Source organism: Jaculus jaculus, chromosome 2, assembly GCF_020740685.1.
Source record: "Jaculus jaculus isolate mJacJac1 chromosome 2, mJacJac1.mat.Y.cur, whole genome shotgun sequence".
Classification (NCBI taxonomy): domain Eukaryota; kingdom Metazoa; phylum Chordata; class Mammalia; order Rodentia; family Dipodidae; genus Jaculus; species Jaculus jaculus.
The window spans coordinates 10,329,128-10,346,332 of NC_059103.1; the positions used below are offsets into that span (position 1 = coordinate 10,329,128).

At 49.7% G+C, this 17,205-nt stretch overlaps 1 protein-coding gene across 1 annotated transcript; it reads left to right on the plus strand.

The window, feature by feature from the left end:
- The first annotated feature begins 2,273 nt into the window (after window positions 1-2,273).
- On the plus strand, window positions 2,274-15,814 carry Ap1s1 (adaptor related protein complex 1 subunit sigma 1). Its single transcript, XM_045142529.1, has 5 exons — window positions 2,274-2,362; window positions 6,344-6,522; window positions 7,946-8,054; window positions 13,432-13,569; window positions 15,057-15,814. The coding sequence occupies exons 1-5, from the start codon at window positions 2,360-2,362 to the stop codon at window positions 15,102-15,104; spliced, it is 477 nt and encodes a 158-aa protein (XP_044998464.1). The 5' UTR covers window positions 2,274-2,359; the 3' UTR covers window positions 15,105-15,814.
- The last annotated feature ends 1,391 nt before the right edge of the window (window positions 15,815-17,205 follow it).

The window sequence follows — 17,205 nt, forward strand, 5'->3', positions numbered from 1 at the left end:
AGGTGGTGCATGTGTCTGGAGTTTGTTTGTGGTGGCTAGAGGTGCCTGGCATGCTCGTTCTCTCTCTCTCTCTCTCCCATTCTCTCTTGTGAATAAATAAAACCATAAAAAAGAAAATAAGTGAACACAGAATTAAAAAAAAAAATAAAAGAAGTTGAGAGAGGGAAAGAACAGCCATGAGTACTAAGATGTCTTTCTTTTACTATTTGGTTGGTTTACTTTAGTTTGGTCTTGGTTTTCAAAACAGGGTTTCATGTAGCCCAGGCTGGATTCAACTCACTATGTAGCTGAGGATCACCTTGAACTCCTGATGTTCCTGCCTCCATCCACCTCCCAAATATTAGTACTATAGATGTACAGCCCCACACCTGCCTGTGTGTGTGTGTGTGTGTGTGTGTGTGTGTGTGTGTGTGTGTTAGCATCTCACTCTAGCCCAGGCTGACCTGACACTTACTCTGTAGTCCCAGGCTGGCCTCAAACTCATGGTGATCCTCCTACTTCAACCTCCCACATGCTGAGATTAAAGGTGTGGTACACAGCTATGGAAAAATTGTACATATGAATGACACTGCTTCCAGTGCCCAAGCCACACAGCCTGGAACTGGCCTTGAGCCCTTGATCCTCTCACCTCCTATGCCAGGACTGAAGGTGTGCCCCACCACGCCCTGCTTTTATGGGCTGTCTAATATGTTTTATGTATTTTTTAATTTTTAAAAAATTTAAATATAAGCCGGGCAAGGTGGCACAAGCCTTTAATCCCAGCACTCGGGAGACAAAGGTAGGAGGATCGCTGTGAGTTCAAGACCACCCTGAAACTTCATAGTGAATTCCAGGTCAGGTCAGCCTGAGCTAGAGTGAGACCCTACCTTGAAAAACAAAACAAAAAAAATTTAAAAATATAAGCTGGGTGTGATAGAGCATGACTTTAATCCCAGCACTTGGGGGGGCAGAGGTGGGAGGATCACCATGAGTTCAAGGCCACCCTGAGACGACTACCTTGTGAATTCCAGGTCAGCGTGAGCTAGAGTGAGACCCTACCTAGGAAAACCAAAAAAAAAAAAAAAAAAAAGATTTTCTTTATTTCTCTCCCCTTTGCTTTAATATATATGGTCCATCCTCTTTTCCTTACATTCCCTTTTCTATTGCTTACTTTAAGAAGTGTTGTGGGGCTGGAGAGATAGCTTAGTCGGGACTGGAGAAATGGCTTAGCAGTTAAGGCAGTTGCCTGCAAAGTCAAAAGACGGAGGTTCGATTCCCCAGGACCCACATAAATCAGATGCACATGTGTCTGGAGTTCTTTGCAGTGGCTGAAGGCTCTGGTGTGTCCATTCTCTCTCTTTCAAACAAATATAATAGTTTTAAAACAAATTTTAAAAAGAAAAGAGAGCTTAGCCACTAAGGTGCTTGCCCGCGAAACCTAAGGACCTAGGTTTGACTCTCCAGAACCCATGTTTACAGTGGCAGGAAGCCCTGGCACACCCATTCTTTCTCTCTATCTGCTTCTTTCTCTCTCAAACAAACAAACAAATAAATAAAAATAAAGGTTTTTTTTTTAAAGTGGTGTGTCTACCTAGCAAGCTCTCAGTAAATGCTCAAGTCCTATCCTTTCTCTTTTGTTGCTTTTCTGTTCATTGGTTTGATTGTTAGTGTGTGTGTGTGTGTGTGTGTGCCCCATGTAGCCCATGCTGACTTGGAACTCGGTATGTAGCTGAGGCCGGCCTCGAACTCCTGAGTCTCCTGTCTCCACCTCCCAAGTGCTGGGATTACAGGCATGCACCCTCATACCCAGCCTTGAGTCCTGTGCTTCCCTCCCACTCCCCACCTCTACCCTTTTCATTCCTACTTTCCACATTCCTCCTTTCCTACATCTCATTCTCACCTTGCTTTCTTCCCGACCGCCCAAATTCCCTTCCATTAGTGAGCCCCCCGCATGCACAGAAACACCTCCGACCGTCCACATCCGCCTTTCAGCCCTTCGCCCCCCACCCCTCGCTTCCAAGCCTCCAAAGCACGAGGACCTCGTCGCCCTCTCCCGCACCCCATCCTGCAAGCCAACCCACAAAGACAGCCCCGTTACCATGACAACCGGACTTCTCAAAAGCTGAAGTCAAGGACCTGGTTGCCATGGCTCCCGCTTCTCGGCCTCGGGCCCCCCACCCTCCGCGCCCGGCAGCTTCGACGCCTGCGCGGTGCGTCGTCCGCGGAGGAGCGGATGGGGGAGGGGGAGGGGGAGGGGGAGGCGGGGCGGGGGGCGTGGCTTCCACCGGGAGGGAGGGAAAAGCAGAGAAAGGATAAGAAAGGGAGTGGAACTGGCTTCTACGGTGGCCGGGGAGGGACGCGCCGAGCCGGAGGCTGCAGGATGGTAGGCTGTGCGAAGAGGGAGGGGAGGGGGACCCGAGGGGCGTGGGCTGCACCTGCGGGGGGTCATCGGGGAAGGGGAGGTGGAGGGGGGGGTCCGCCCTGGATGGGAATCGCTCGGTCTTCCCTGCGGTCCTCTGGAGGGTTCACCGTCCCTGGGCTGGTGGGCGAGCCGGCCTCGGGAGGGAGCGCTGGAGGTGGCACGAGAAAGCGGGGGGCGCGTTGGGGGGCGAGAGGGGGCTGGCGGGGGTGGGTGGGTGGCGGCACCGTCCCGATCCCGGGAGAAGGGCTCGGGGCTCGGTCCTAGGAACCCCCCCGATCGCTGTCTCCAGGAAGCCCGGGGAGGAGGAGAAGGACGGGCTGGGTGGGTGGGGGGTGGCGGGAGAGGGTCGGCGGAGCTCGCGGGCCCCCGGCTCCCTCTTCCCCTGGGGCCCACGCGTGAGCTGGAGCGCTGGGTGGGAGGGGACAGCTTCCGGGTCTGCGGCGCGATCCTCCTGCCTGGGTTCCTGGGTGCAGCTGAGGTTGGGCACCGGCGCTTGTGGGCTGCAGAGTTGGCTGTCGTTTGTGGGGGGGGGGGGGAGGAGCCAGGCTCGGGGGCTCCCTGACTCCTGGTGGTCTTTTAGCGCTTGCCTTCGCCCCTTCCCTGTCCGGGACCCAGGCCTTCTACTCCCTTGTCTCAGGCTCCGGCTCCCTTCTTGATTAAGACCCTCTAAGTTCCAAAAAAAAAAAAAAAAAAAAACCCACAAAAAAAAAGTACTGAACCCCGATCTTGATTGAGCCTGCTAAACTGGAACTGTTACACACACCCACAGAGCCCAGCCCCGGAGAGGACAGTGCCTGGGAAATGAAATGAGTTCAGGATGTGGCTCCTGGACCAGGGAAACTGGGGACAGTAAGGGCTCTGTTCACACTCCCTAGGAGAGCCACCCTGGGGTGGCCGTGTCTTCAGTGAGGGGCTGGGAGAGAGACTGGTCACCTGGTGTGTTGGGATGGAATCTCAGTGGGAAACACCCTCAAGGGGGGCTGGGGAGTTAAGGAAAATACAGCGCAGGGGGCTGGGAGTACACAGCTGTAATCCTGGCACTTAGGTGGAAGCAGTAGGATCAGGAGGCTAGCTTGGGCTACTTGAGACCCTGTCTCAAAAAAAAAAAAAAAACCAAAAACGGCGTGGTGGCACAGCCTTTAATTCCAGCAGAGGTAGGAGGATTGCCCTGAGTTCAAGGCCACCCTGAGACTACATAGTGAATTCCAGGTCGGCCTGGGCTAGTGTGAGACATTAACTCGGGGGGGGGGGGGGGGAATACAAAACGACACAGACATGCCATATGGACCAAATGAATAGTGTAAGGCTGGCTAAGAAGAAAGAAGGGTAGAATTTGAGTATCCAAATGCCATGTGTGGTTTGGATGTGTTTACCTAATAAAAGAAGGGATCCCTGGATTCAGGACTGTCGTTTGACATCAGTGAGGGTTTATAGCTAGGATGGAGGGTAGAACTTAGGTATCTGAGACAAAGCGCCCAATTTCAACCCAGTGGTAGATCGAAGAAGGGCCGGAGAAGAGAAGTAGAATAGCTTTAAGTGTTTTGCTGCCCTAAGAAAGCAGAGTTAGGGATTGACGAGATGGGTTAGCAGTTAAGGTGCTTGCCTGCAAAGCCAAAGGACCCAAGTTTGATTCACCAGTACCTTATGCAAGCCAGATACACAGGGTACTGCATGAATCTGGCAATGGCTAGAAGCCCTGGCATGTCCATTTTCATTCTCCCTCCATCCCTTACTCCCTCTCTCTCTGTCTCTTTCTTTCTCTCTCCTGGCAAATAAATAAATAAAACTACTTTAAAAGGGATGGAGGGATGGCTTAACAACGGTTATAGTGCTTGCCTGCAAAGCCAAAGGACCCAGGTTTGATTCCCCAGGACCCACGTAAGCCAAATGCACAAGGTGGCGCATGCATCTGGAGTTCATTTGCAGCAGCTGGAGGCCCTGGTGTGCCCATTCTCTCTCTCTCAAATAAATAAATAAATATAAAATATTTTTTAAAAAAGAAAAGAAAAAGGCTAGAGAGCCAGGTGTGGTGTCGCATGCCTTTGATCCCAGCACTGGGGAGGCAGAGGTAGGAGAATCGCTGTGAGTTCAAGGCCACCCTGAGACTACATAGTGAATTCCAGGTCCGTCTGGACTAGAGTAAGACTCTACCTCGAAAAACCAAACCAAAAAAAAAAAAAAAAAAAAAAATGGGGAGGGGGTCTGGAGAGATGGCTTAGCAGTTAAGGCACTTGCCTGTGAAACCTAAGAACCTAGGTTTGACTCCCCAGAACCCATGTAAGCCAGATGGACATGGTATCACTTGCCCATGAAGTTTGTTTGCAGTGGCTAGATGCCCTGGTGTGCCCATTCTTTCTCTCTCTTCTCCGTCTCTCTAATAAATAAATAAATAAAAAACATTTTTTAAATACTTTAAAAATAGAATAAAGTTTTTTAAAAAAGAAATGGTTTGGGGTGCTGGAGGGTATCCAGTGGTTAAAGGAATTTGTCTGTTAACCCTTGCTAGATCCAAGAAGTGGCCTAAGAAATCAGGGCTAGCAAGCAGGAGTTCAGCAAATAATAACGGCACACGATACGTTCTTAGCACCTGTGTGCCACCCGCTCAAATCTATGAATTCACTTAATTCCTTGAGCAACTCTGTAAGGGAGGTGGTTTTTATCATTTCCATCTTACCAGTAAGTAAACAGATCCAAAGACAATAAAGAATTTTCTTGCCGGGTATGGTGGCACACACCTTTAATCCAAGCACTCAGGAGGCAGAGGTAGGAAGATCGCCGTGAGTTCGAGGCCAGCCTGAGAATACAAAATGACTTCCAGGTCAGCCTGCGCTAGAGTGGGACCCTATCTCAAAAAACAAAACAAACAAACAAAAAAAAGAATACAAGAATTTTCTCTCAAAGGCCTTCCTTACTCAAATAGTAGAGCAAGGATTTGAACCCAAGTGACAGGCATAGAAATTCTAACTTTTCCCAGAAGGAACATCACCTGCTAGTGGGATTACCCAACAGACAGTACGATCTAGAGTGTTTCTTTTATTTTTATTTTTTATGTATTTATTTATTTTGGAGGAGGTAAGGTCTGGCTCTATCTAGCCCAGACTGACTAGGAATTCACTATGTAGTCTCAGGGTGGCTTTGAACTCATGGTGATCCTCCTACTCTGCCTCCCAAGGGCTGGGATTAAAGGCATGTGCCACCACGTCCAGCTGTTTTTGTTCTTAAATATTTTTATTTATTTATTCTCAGGTAGAGAGGAGAGACAGAGAGAAAGGGAACGAGAATGCTAGGGCCTCCGGCCACTGCAAATGAACTCCAGAGGCACACGCCACTTTGTGCATCTGGCTTTACATGGGTGCTGGGGAATCGAACCCAAGCCGTTTTAGGCCTTAACAGCTGAGCCATCTCTCCAGTGCAGATCTAAAGTTTTCAAAAAAAAAAGAAAGAAAGAAAGAAAGAGAAAGAAAAGGTGGGGGCAAAGATAACCGGGGAGAAGGCTTAGTCAGTAGAGTGCTTGCCTTAAAAGCATGAGAACCTGAGATGAACCCCCAGAGTCAGGGAGTGGGATTGCAGGTTCCTGTAACCCCAGCAGGCAGACAGGGACATCCCTGGACCTCATGGATCAACCAGTCTGGTCTAGTTGGTGAGCTCCAGGCCAATGAGTGACCCTGTTTCAGAAGTAGATAGGCTAAGCGTGGAGGCTCACGCCTTTAATCCCAGCACTCGGGAGGCAGAGGTAGGAGGATCGCCGTGAGTTTGAGGCCACCCTGAGACTACAAAGTGAATTCCAGGTCAGCCTGGGCTACACTGAGAACCTTACCTTTAAAAAAAAAAAAAAAAAAAGCAGAAAAGAATAAGGCTGATTTTGGGGGCTGTGTGTTTACACAGGAAAGTGGCTCAGAACCAACCCTGTGCCCCTCAGCTCGGGTCCTTCCTCTCTTCCAGATGCGATTCATGCTGCTGTTCAGCCGGCAGGGAAAACTCCGGCTGCAAAAATGGTACTTGGCCACCTCAGACAAAGAGCGGAAGAAGATGGTTCGAGAGCTTATGCAGGTGGTTCTGGCTCGCAAGCCCAAGATGTGCAGCTTCCTGGAGTGGAGAGACCTCAAAGTTGTGTACAAGAGGTGGTGTCTTCCGTCTCCTTTTGGGGCACATCTGCATTGAGTTGGAGTTTGCCGGGGGTTAAAATGGCTAAGAAATTGATGTCACTCAGGTCAGGGAGACAGGGGAAGGAAGACTGAATGTCGCCATCCTTTTCTTTCCAAGTTCCTGTCTTTTTTTCTTTTTCTTTAATTTTTTTTTTTCATTTATTTTTATTTGGGACATAGAGGAGGGACAGAGAGAATGGACGTGCTAGGGCCTGTAGCCACTGCAAACGAACTCCAGATGCATGCGCCACCATGTGCATCTGGTTTACATGGGACCTGGAGAATCGAACCTGAGTCCTTAGGCTTCGCAGGCAAGTGCCTTAACGGGTAAGCCATATCTCCAGCCCACTTTCCAAGTTCCTCTTGAAGGGATTCTTGTGCCCTTCTTGGTTTTGCTAACGCCTAACACCTTTTTTTTTTTTTTAATTAAAAAAAATTTTTTTTTTATTTGCTTATTTGAGAGCGACACACACACAGAGAAAGACAGATAGAGGGAGAGAGAGAGAATGGGCGCGCCAGGGTTTCCAGCCTCTGCAAACGAATTCCAGACGCGTGCGCCCCCTTGTGCATCTGGCTAACGTGGGACCTGGGGAACCAAGCCTCGAACCTGGGTCCTTAGGCTTCACAGGCAAGCGCTTAACCGCTAAGCCATCTCTCCAGCCCACGCCTAACACTTTTTTAGTGATACTGGGTTGGGGAGATAGCTCAGTCATTCAAATGCTTGCCTCACAAGCATGAGGACACAAATTCAATCCTCAGAACCCAGGTCAAAATGTTGGGCCTTGCCGGGCGTGGTGGCGCACTCCTTTAATCCCAGCACTCGGGAGACAGAGGTAGGAGGATCGCTGTGAGTTCGAGGCCACCTTGAGACTACAGAGTGAATTCCAGGTTAACCTGGGCTAGAGTGAGAACCTACCTTGAAAAACTAAAAAAACCAATAAATAAAAAAAAAAAAAAAGGAAAGAGAGAGAGAGAAAAAAAGAAAGTGGGTGGGATTCTTGAGAAATGACACTGGGGCTGTCCTCTGGCCCATACCCACTAAAAAAATGCACATTCCTGTGTCCCTGGAGGTTCCATCTTGCCCACAAGACATGTCCCTCATTGTCTCGTTCACCTCCCACAGAGACCTTTGCCCCATTTCCAGACACACACCCTCTTCAGGTAAATTAGTTGGCTCGGGTTTTTGCTGAGTCAAACAAAGAAGGTCAGCGGGCAAGGTGGAGTGCGCATGCGTCCTCGTCTTTGCAAGTTTCCGAGAAGTTCTAAGAGGCAGAGCCGGTTCCTCCTTGCACAGCCTGGAGCCGCGCGCTGCCTGTGCACCGTTAGCGTTCAGGCCCTCCCCTCATGGGTTGATGGGAGGCTGGATCTCCTAACTGTGTCTCTTATGTCCCTTCCTCAGATATGCCAGCCTCTACTTCTGCTGTGCTATCGAAGGCCAGGACAATGAACTCATCACCCTGGAGCTGATCCACCGATACGTGGAGCTCTTGGACAAATATTTTGGCAGCGTAAGTCTTCCCCCTGCGCCTCACCTTACCGTCCATCCTAGCTTCCTGCCAAAACCTTAAGGAAGGCTCATCCAGCCTCTGCCCGGGAAGTCTTAGGGGAGAGGTGAAGCCGGAGCAGGGAGAGCTGTAATTAATCTCCCGTTTTAAGCCGTAAGCCTATTAGCCATTTCCCTTAATCAGTGCTGGGGCTTGGAGCGGGGAGCTCGGAAAGGGAGCATTTGGCACAGCGCCCCCTTCTAGAGCTCAGCTCACACTACCCATAGGAGAACAGAAACTTAAGTTCTCATTTTGTCAGAGGTTCCGGACTTTGGCTTTGTGTTGGAATCTTCTGGAGGTTTTTTTTTTTTTTTTTTTTTTTTTCTTAATAGTGGACTGGAGAGATGGCTCAATGGGTAAAAAACCCTTGCTTAAGCATGAGAGCCTGAGAAAGCCCAAGAAAACTCCATTTCCAAGCACCTATGTAAAAAGCTGGGCGCGATCATGCACACAGCCCGTTGGGATGGGGGAGTGGGAAGAGGACCCCTGGTGGTTCCAGGCTGAGAGAGAAGCTCTGTTTCAAGGAAATCCAGAGATGGCTGGTAAAGGAGGGGACCTTTCTTTAATCTCCCAAGTGCTGGGATTAAAGAAGACGTTCTTCTCTGACTTCCATAAGCATAGACATCACATACCATATCACACATGCAAAAAGTAAAATAAAATAAAATTAGTGATACTGGGTTGGGGAGATAGCTCAGTCATTAAAATGCTTGCCTCACAAGCATGAGGACACAAGTTCAATCCTCAGAACCCAGGTCAAAATGCTGGGCCTTGCCGGGCGTGGTGACGCACGCCTTTAATCCCAGCACTGGGGAGGCAAAGGTAAGAGGATCACTGTGAGTTCGAGGCCACCCTGAGACTACATAGTGAATTCCAGGCTAGCTTCGGCTAGAGTGAGACCCCTACCTCCAAAAACAACAACAACAACAACAAATGCTGAGCCTGGTGGCACAGGCTCGTCATTGTTGCTGGTAAGCAGAGACAGGAGGATCTTTGGGACTTGCTGGCCAGTCAGTGTCACCTATTTGGTGAGCTCCAGGCCAGTAGAGACCCTATCTCCAGAACAGGTTGGTGGAAGCTAGATATAGTGGCTCATGCCTATAAACCCAGCACTTGGACTGAGGAGGCTGAGGTCAGAGCAGCACCAGGAGTTCAAGGCCAATCTGGGATATAAAGTGAGTTCTAGATTAGCCTGGACTAGGCTGAGACCCTCTCTGTCTTAAAATAAATAATAAATAAATAAATAAATAAATAAATAAATGGGCTGGTTAAGGTACTTGCCTGCAAAGCCTAAGGGCTCAAGTTCTATTTCTCAGGGCCCACATAAGCCAGACGCAAAAGGTGGCACATGCATCTAAAGTTCGTTTACAGTGGCTGGAGGCTTTGGTGCACCCATTTTCTTTCTGCTTTCTCTCTCTCTCTCTCTGTCACACAAATAAAATATTTTTTGAAGTGATTGTTAAGCAAAAAAAAAAAAAAAAAAAGTGGCTGGGTATGATGGTGCATGCTTTTAATCCCAGCACTGGGGAGGCAGAGGTAAGAAGATTGCTGTGAGTTTGAGGCCCCTGAGACTGTATACTGAATTCCAGGTCAGCCTGGGCTTCAGCGAGACCCTACCTCAAAAAACCAAAAACCAAAAAAAAAAAAAGAAAGAAAAGAAAAAGAAAGTAGGTGGTATTCCTGAGAAACGAAATGGCACTGGGGTTGCCCTCTGGCCTGTACCCACAAAAAAAATGATGATACCCAGCTTCCTATCCCTCAGGATTCTGAATTAACTTACCCAGAATATAAACCTGGTCTTTGGGAAACAGCTCCAATCTTAGATAGAGAATAGGGATAGCTCTGTAAATTTTATCTCCATTAACAATTTTTTTTAAAATTTTTATTTATTTATTTATTTGAGAGCGACAGACACAGAGAGAAAGACAGATAGAGGGAGCGAGAGAGAGAATGGGCGCGCCAGGGCTTCCAGCCTCTGCAAACGAACTCCAGACGCGTGCGCCCCCTTGTGCTTCTGGCTAACGTGGGACCTGGGGAACCGAGCCTCGAACCGGGGTCCTTAGGCTTCACAGGCAAGCGTTTAACCGCTAAGCCATCTCTCCAGCCCTCCATTAACAATTTACAAAGCCCTTTTGAGTTCTGTTTTATGTCTGCTGCCTGTCTGTCTGTCAGTATGTATGTATGTATTTTGGTTAGGGCTTGAACCTAGGGCCTCACACATACTTGGCATTGCATGGCCCAGCTCTTCATTTTACTTTTGATTTTGAGACCAGGCTCAAAATAAGTCACTGATGCTTATCTGGAACTCACTCTGTAACCTAGGCCAACTTTGAATTTTGTTTTTCTTGCTTTTAAAAAAAATTTAATTAATTAATTAATTTATTTGCAAGAGAGTGGGGGGGGGAGGAAGGGAGGGAGGGAGGAAATGGGTGTGCCAGGGCCTCTAGCCACTACAACGAACTCCCAATACATGTGTCTCCTTGTGCATCTGGCTTTATATGGGTCCTAGGAAATCAAACCAGGGCACTTAGGCTTTGCAAGCAAGTGCCTTTAACCACTGAGCAATCTCTCCAGCCCCGACTTTGAATTTTTCAATCTTCTTGCCTCAGCCTCCCAAGTTCCTTGGGATAGCAGGCCTCCAGGTCTGGCCTCTTTGGGATTCTCTTTTTGGCTCATCTCTTCTGTGAGTTGGTGTTGGTATATCATTTTCAGATGTGGAAAGTGAGACATAGAGAGTCCTTTCATGATGTGGACAATGAACTGGATTGACAGAGATCAGCCTGGGACTCAAGGAAACTTCTCCTTCCTTGCCCCAGAGCACAGGGGAGGGAGACCAGACCAGTATCTGGCAGAAACAATGATATTAGGAGGAAAACAACAGACTAATACTTCATGATCAGAGACAGATGGGCACAAGGCATGGTGGCACGCATCTTTAACCCCAGCAGTCTGGAGGCAGAGGTAGGAGGATCACTGTGAGTTCAAGGCCAACCTGACACTACATAGTGAATTCCAGGTTAGCCTGGACTAGAGCAAGAGCCTACCTCAAAAAAAAAAAAAAAAAAAGCAAATAATAGCCGGCTGTGGTGGCGCACACCTTTAATCCCAGCACTCAGGAGGCAGAGGTAGGAGGATCACCATGAGTTTGAGGCCACCCTCAGACTACATAGTGAACTCCAGGTCAACCTGAGCTAGTGAGATCCTATCTAAACACACACACAAAACACAATGCTAGGCGTGGTGGCACATACTTTTAAACTTGGGAGGCAGAGGTAGGAGGATTGCCATGAGTTCAAGGCCACCTGAGACTACCCAGTGAATTCCAGGTCAGCCTGAGCTAGAGCAAGACCGTTTCTTAAAAAGCCCTCCCCTCCAAAAAAAAAAAACCATGAGGAATACCTGCAACACCGCTGAAGAGGGTCCCCGAGTAGGAGGGGGCAGGGATGAGGGAAAAGAGGGTACCAACACAGGATGTGTCCATACAAAATATTTTGTTAACAATAATAACGAAAGAAAGAGAAAAAGAAATAAATCAGATGGAGGGGCTGGGGAGATGGCTCAGTGGGTCAAAGGCACTTGCTTGCAAAACCTGCTGGGTGGGCTCAATTTACCCACCACCCATGTAAAGCCACGCATCTGGAGTTAATTTGTAGTGGCAAAAGTTCCTAGCATACCCATTTTATTTCTCTCTTTCTGCTCACTGATTTTGTTGTTGTTGTTTTTCAAGGTAGAGTCACGCTCTAACCCAGGCTGATCTGAAATTCACTATGTAGTCTCAGGGTGGTCTTGAACTCATGGTGATTCTATCTCTGCCTCCCAAGGGCTGATTTAAAGACATGTGCCACCACTCCTGGCCTGTTTTTGCTTGTTTTATTTTTTTGAGCTAGGCTCCTGCTCTAGCCCAGACTGACCTGGCATTCCCTTTGTTGTCTCAGGGTGGCCTTGAACTCAGAGCAATCCTCCTAACTCTGCCTGCTGAGTGCTTGGATTAAAGGCACGCACCACCACACCTGGCTCTTTTTTTTTTTTTTTCTGAGGTAGAGTCTCACTGTAGCTCAGGCTGACCTGGAATTCAGTATGTAGTCTCAGGGTGGCTTCGAACTCTTGGCAATCCTCCTCCTCCTGAGTGCTGGGATTAAAGGCGTGCACCACCATGCCCGGCTGCTTTCTTTTTTCAAAAAATATTTTATTTTTAATTATTTATTTGAGAGAGAGATACAGAAATAGGCAGGGAGACAGAGAGAATATGGTCGCATCAGGGCCTCCAGCCACTGCAAACGAACTCCAGATGCGAGTGCCCTGTTGTGCATCTGGCTCAGGTGGGTCCTGGGGAATTGAACCTGGGTCTTTTAGCTTTGCTGGCAAGCGCCTTAGCCATTAAACCATCTCTCCAGCACCCAGGTTCAATTCCCCAGCAACCATGTAAATCCAGATGCAAAAAGGGACACATGCAGCCAGGCGTGGTGGCGCATGCCTTCAATCTCAGCACTCGGGAGGCAGAGGTAGGAAGATCGCCGTGAGTTTGAGGCCACCCTGAGATTACGCAGTGAATTCTAGATCAGCCTGAGCAACAGTGAGACCCTACCTCAAAAAGACAAGGAAAAAAAAAAAAGCAGCACATGCATGTGAAGTTTGATTGCAGTGGCTGGAGGCCCTGGTGTACCCATTTCTCTCTGTCTCTGTTCTCTCTATTGCTCTCTGCTTGCAAATAAATAAAATAAAGAGGAAGAAGTCATGCATGGTGATGCATGCCCTTAGTCCCAGTACTCTAAAGGCAGAAGTAGGAGGATCACTATGAGTTCAAAGCCAGCCCAGAGCTACAGAGTGAGTTTCAGGTCAGCTTGGGCTGCAGTAAGATACTACCACAAAAACAAATAAATAAATAAAAAGGAAAGATGTCTGGGCAAAATGGCATATGCCTATAATTTTGGTGCTTAGGAGGCTGAGACAGGATGATCAGGAGTTCCAAGCTAGCCTGGGGAAATAAAAATCTAAGTCACATCACTGAGGCCTGGGGATTGGGAAGGTCCAGGACCTATAGCAAGAATCAGGTGATAAGAAAGTAGGGTGCACCATGACCCTCAGTACCACCTTCTCTTTTTTTTAAATATTTTATTAATTTATTTGAGAGAGAGGGAGACACACAGAGAGAGAGAGAGAGAGAGAGATGCATATACAGAGACTAGGCATGCCAGGCTTCCAACCCCTGCAGATGAACTGCAGACACATGCACCACCATGTGCATCTGGCTTACATGGGTCCTAGGGAATTGAACCTGGGTCCTTAGGCTTTGCAGGCAAGCACCTTATCCGCTAAACCATCTCTCCACCTTTCTTCCCAGGTATGTGAGCTGGATATCATTTTCAACTTTGAGAAGGCCTACTTCATCCTGGATGAATTCCTGATGGGCGGCGATGTCCAGGACACCTCCAAGAAGAGTGTGCTCAAGGCCATTGAACAGGCAGACCTGCTGCAGGAGGTACGGTCCAGGGACAGTGAGGAGGAGGAAGAGTGCTGTGGCCAAGGGGACCCTCCCTTCCCCGGACACCCTGCCGGTCACCGCCGAGCGGGGCCCCCTCCTTGCGGCGTCTGGCCACCATCACGCCCAGCTCTCCGACCTACCCTCAAGCCCTGACCCCTAGGGGTGAGAGGTGGGAGGGAGGGTGCCCCTTGCCTCCATTTACCAGTTATCCCTTCTTCCCTCATTCAAAGTTCTCTTCCAAAGACCCAAGGTGTCTGTCTTATCCTGGCCGTAACTCCTTTGACGTAACACTTCTCTTGACATTAGGAATTGCTCAGAGAATTGGAGGAAGGGCTCATGGTAGATTTTTTTTTTTTTCAAGATAGGGTCTCACTCTAGCCCAGGCTGACCTGGAATTCACTCTATTATCAGGCTGGCCTCGAACTCACGACAGTCCTCCTACCTCTGCCTCCCGAGTACTAGGATTAAAGGTGTGCACCACCATGCCCGGCTATTTTTTGGGGTTTTTTTTTTTGTTTTTTTTTTTTTGACTCTCCATGATTTTATCCTTCTGTGTATGACAGGCAAGCACTCTGTCACTGAGCTGCAACCCCTCCCCTCCCCCAGCCCTGATCCCTACTTTTTAAACACACACACACACACACCACCTCTGTTTCTCTGGAGCTCAAAGCAGCTGTGGGGATTTGGAACTGGAATGGAGAGCCTCTGGGTGTTGGCTGTCCCTGCTGTGTGCTCTGACACCCCCAGCGTCACCCCACTCCTACCTGCCCCCTCTCTTGTCATGTTTCGGCTGAGCCTTGGTGCAGGGAGATGAGTCAGCAGCGTCTGCAGTGACGAGGAAGCCGGCCTGAGCTGGCTCTGAGGAAGGGGAGAGATGGGGGTCACAGGGCGAGTCACCCTCATAGGAGATCTGAACCCACCACCCCACTGGTCCTTGTGCATGTGTGCGCACACACACGCACACACACACACACACACACACACTCGCGCCACCCCGTGAGTGGTGTTCTGCTGAGACCCTCATGACTCATCTCTGAAGTCCAGCTCACCCTCCCTGGGTGCCTGGTGCTGATCTCTTCCTGCCTCCCCCTTTCCCCTCTGGGAAAAGCAGTACCCAAGTATCTACACCCGCAGTCTACTGGAAAGCAGATTTTCCTCTGCTCCCACCTCATCTCAGCTTCGCGGTCCCCGGAGGCTGTGTGTCGGCTGGCTCCCTTAGCTCTGGGCTTTGGGTGGTGATGGGACTTGACTTCCACCCACCCACCCCCTCCTTGCCACTGTGGGCTGTGTGGGTGATGTTGGGGACCCAAGAGCTACCCTGCTGCGGCTCGCAGCACTCCGGCCTTGGGCTCATGGCAGCTTCTCCCCCCACCCTGTGTGTCTCTGTGCCGCCCCGCCTCTGCCTCCTTTCCCCGTGACTGTCTTCGTGCCCACCCGTCTGCCCCTCCTGGTGTCTCTGCGTCACCCTTGTCTGTGTGCCTCAGGAGGATGAGTCGCCGCGCAGCGTCCTGGAGGAGATGGGCCTGGCATAGCCCCCGCCAGCCAGCCGGGCCCTGTGGACAGGGGGGTGCCAGGGGAGAGGCAGTACTTCGGGTGGCTGCTTCTCTTACGTTCCCCACCTTCACCCCGACCTTCTCTTGATGGGACCCGGCTGCCTTTCCTCACCATTCTTTGTGGGGAGCTGCGGGCTCTGGCCCTCCAAACATTCCCTCCCTCCGCCCTCGACTCTTCCCACCCGAGGTTTTAGGAGCAGGACACTGTGACCTGGATGGGGTGCTATTTGGCTTGCGTTCCCTGCCTTTGGGGAAGCAAGGTTGCCCCAGTCGGTCTCCGTCCTCCCCGCCTGCCCCTTGTTGATCACTGTAAATATATAAATATGTCAGGTTAAAGGGAAAAGGTTTTCAGGGCTCTTCTTTCCCCTCTGCCCCCAAAACCTACCTCCACCCCTCCCCCTAGCCAGCCAGGGCAGTTTCTCTGCCCGGGAGGGGGGGCGCGTTTCCCTCTCCGGTCCCGACTTCCTCCTTGGCTCCTGCGTCCAGCCGAAAGCCAGGGAAGGAACCACGGAGTTAATTTTTTTCTAACCTTGCCACTTAGAGGGAAGGAAGGGTTGGGGGAAGGGCCTGCTTTCTGGGACCCTAGTCCTGCCCCTCTCCGGGGGGGGGGGCGGGGAGGGGGCATGGGCCAAGCATTTTGCCTTTACTTCCTTTCTTCTGAAATAAAAGGAAAAAAAAGTGTTTCTGGACTTGGCTTGCCTGTGGTTCTATGAAGGAAGACTGTTCTGGAAGCCAAGGGAACCCTGCCAGATGGCTTCTCCTGGGACTACGGGCGTCATCCTTAAGAGGGGGCGAAAAAGAAAAGGGCCCTGAGTAAATTTGCCCGTCAGACAAGAGATTATTCCTGTTATTGGCTATTCTGGGGGTGGAACCCAAGACTGCCCGCTCGGCAGGTGTTCAATCAACTAAGCTACATCCTCCGTTCCCCACTCCTGCTCCTCTTTTCTGAGCCCTGAAAGTCACTGTTTAAACCAGGCTGACCTTGAACTCCAGGGTGATCTAGCCAGGGATTGAATCTGGGGCCTCCTGTATGAAAGCGCCCCCATCCCTGAACCATACCTATAGCTCCAACCAATGAACTCTTACCAAGTATACCCCATACAAGATTAGAGATACTGTGTTAAACCAAAAAATAAATAAATAAATAAATAAAATAAAATCAAAAAGCATCCTTGCGGGGCGAGGTGGCGCACACCTTTAATCCCAGCACTTGGGAGGCAGAGAGAGAGGAGGAGGAGTGTGAGTTCGAGGCCAGCCTGAAACTCTAGAGTTCTAGGTCACTGTGGGCTAGAGGGAGGCCCTACCTTGAAAAACAACAAAAATGTATCTTGTATTTTACCTGGCAGTCTTGCCCCAACAGATTTACACACACTATGCCCATGACTGCCGTCTGTACCAAGGTAGGGACAAATCCTGAGGACACAAGAATTTTCTAAGACTTCTTTGTGGAAGATTTCACTTGCTCGGTTTTAGTTGTATTTGGGGAAGTGATTGTGAGTTCAAAGGTATTTCTGTTTAATTCTTCAAAGGATTGAGAAATGAGCTAAATGCAGTGTGTTTGGAGGGCTGCCAACCCTTTCCATATTGCTGGAAGTTTAGAGAGCAGTTAAGGGGGGGATGGGCGAGGTGGAGCCTGGCTCCACTGAGTGAACAGCACCCCCCCCAACACACACACACACACACACACACACACGCACACACACACAGAAACCCTTAAAAAAAAACAAACATCCAGGTGCCAGAGGGAGGGGCTGTCTTATGTATGCTTTAAGTTGTGGAAACTTGTTGGACTGCTCCCCAACACCTGGCTCTTGTTAAATTCCACTCTCTCATCAAGACCTAGGGAGGTAGGACTTTGAACTCCTTGCACAATGCTAGAAGTGGAAAGTAGGGTTTCTTAAAAGGTGGAACCTTATTGCCCCTCGTCCCCAAAGATGGTTTCCCGTCTTGCCCACACTCGCTCCTCGCCCTGGTCCAGGGCTAAGAAGCAGGCGATGGCATTGTGGTTGACGCATCCCTCACCGCCCCTTGGGAAGGACCTCGCAGGCCCAAGGGGACGGGTGAATGAAGGAGAACAAAG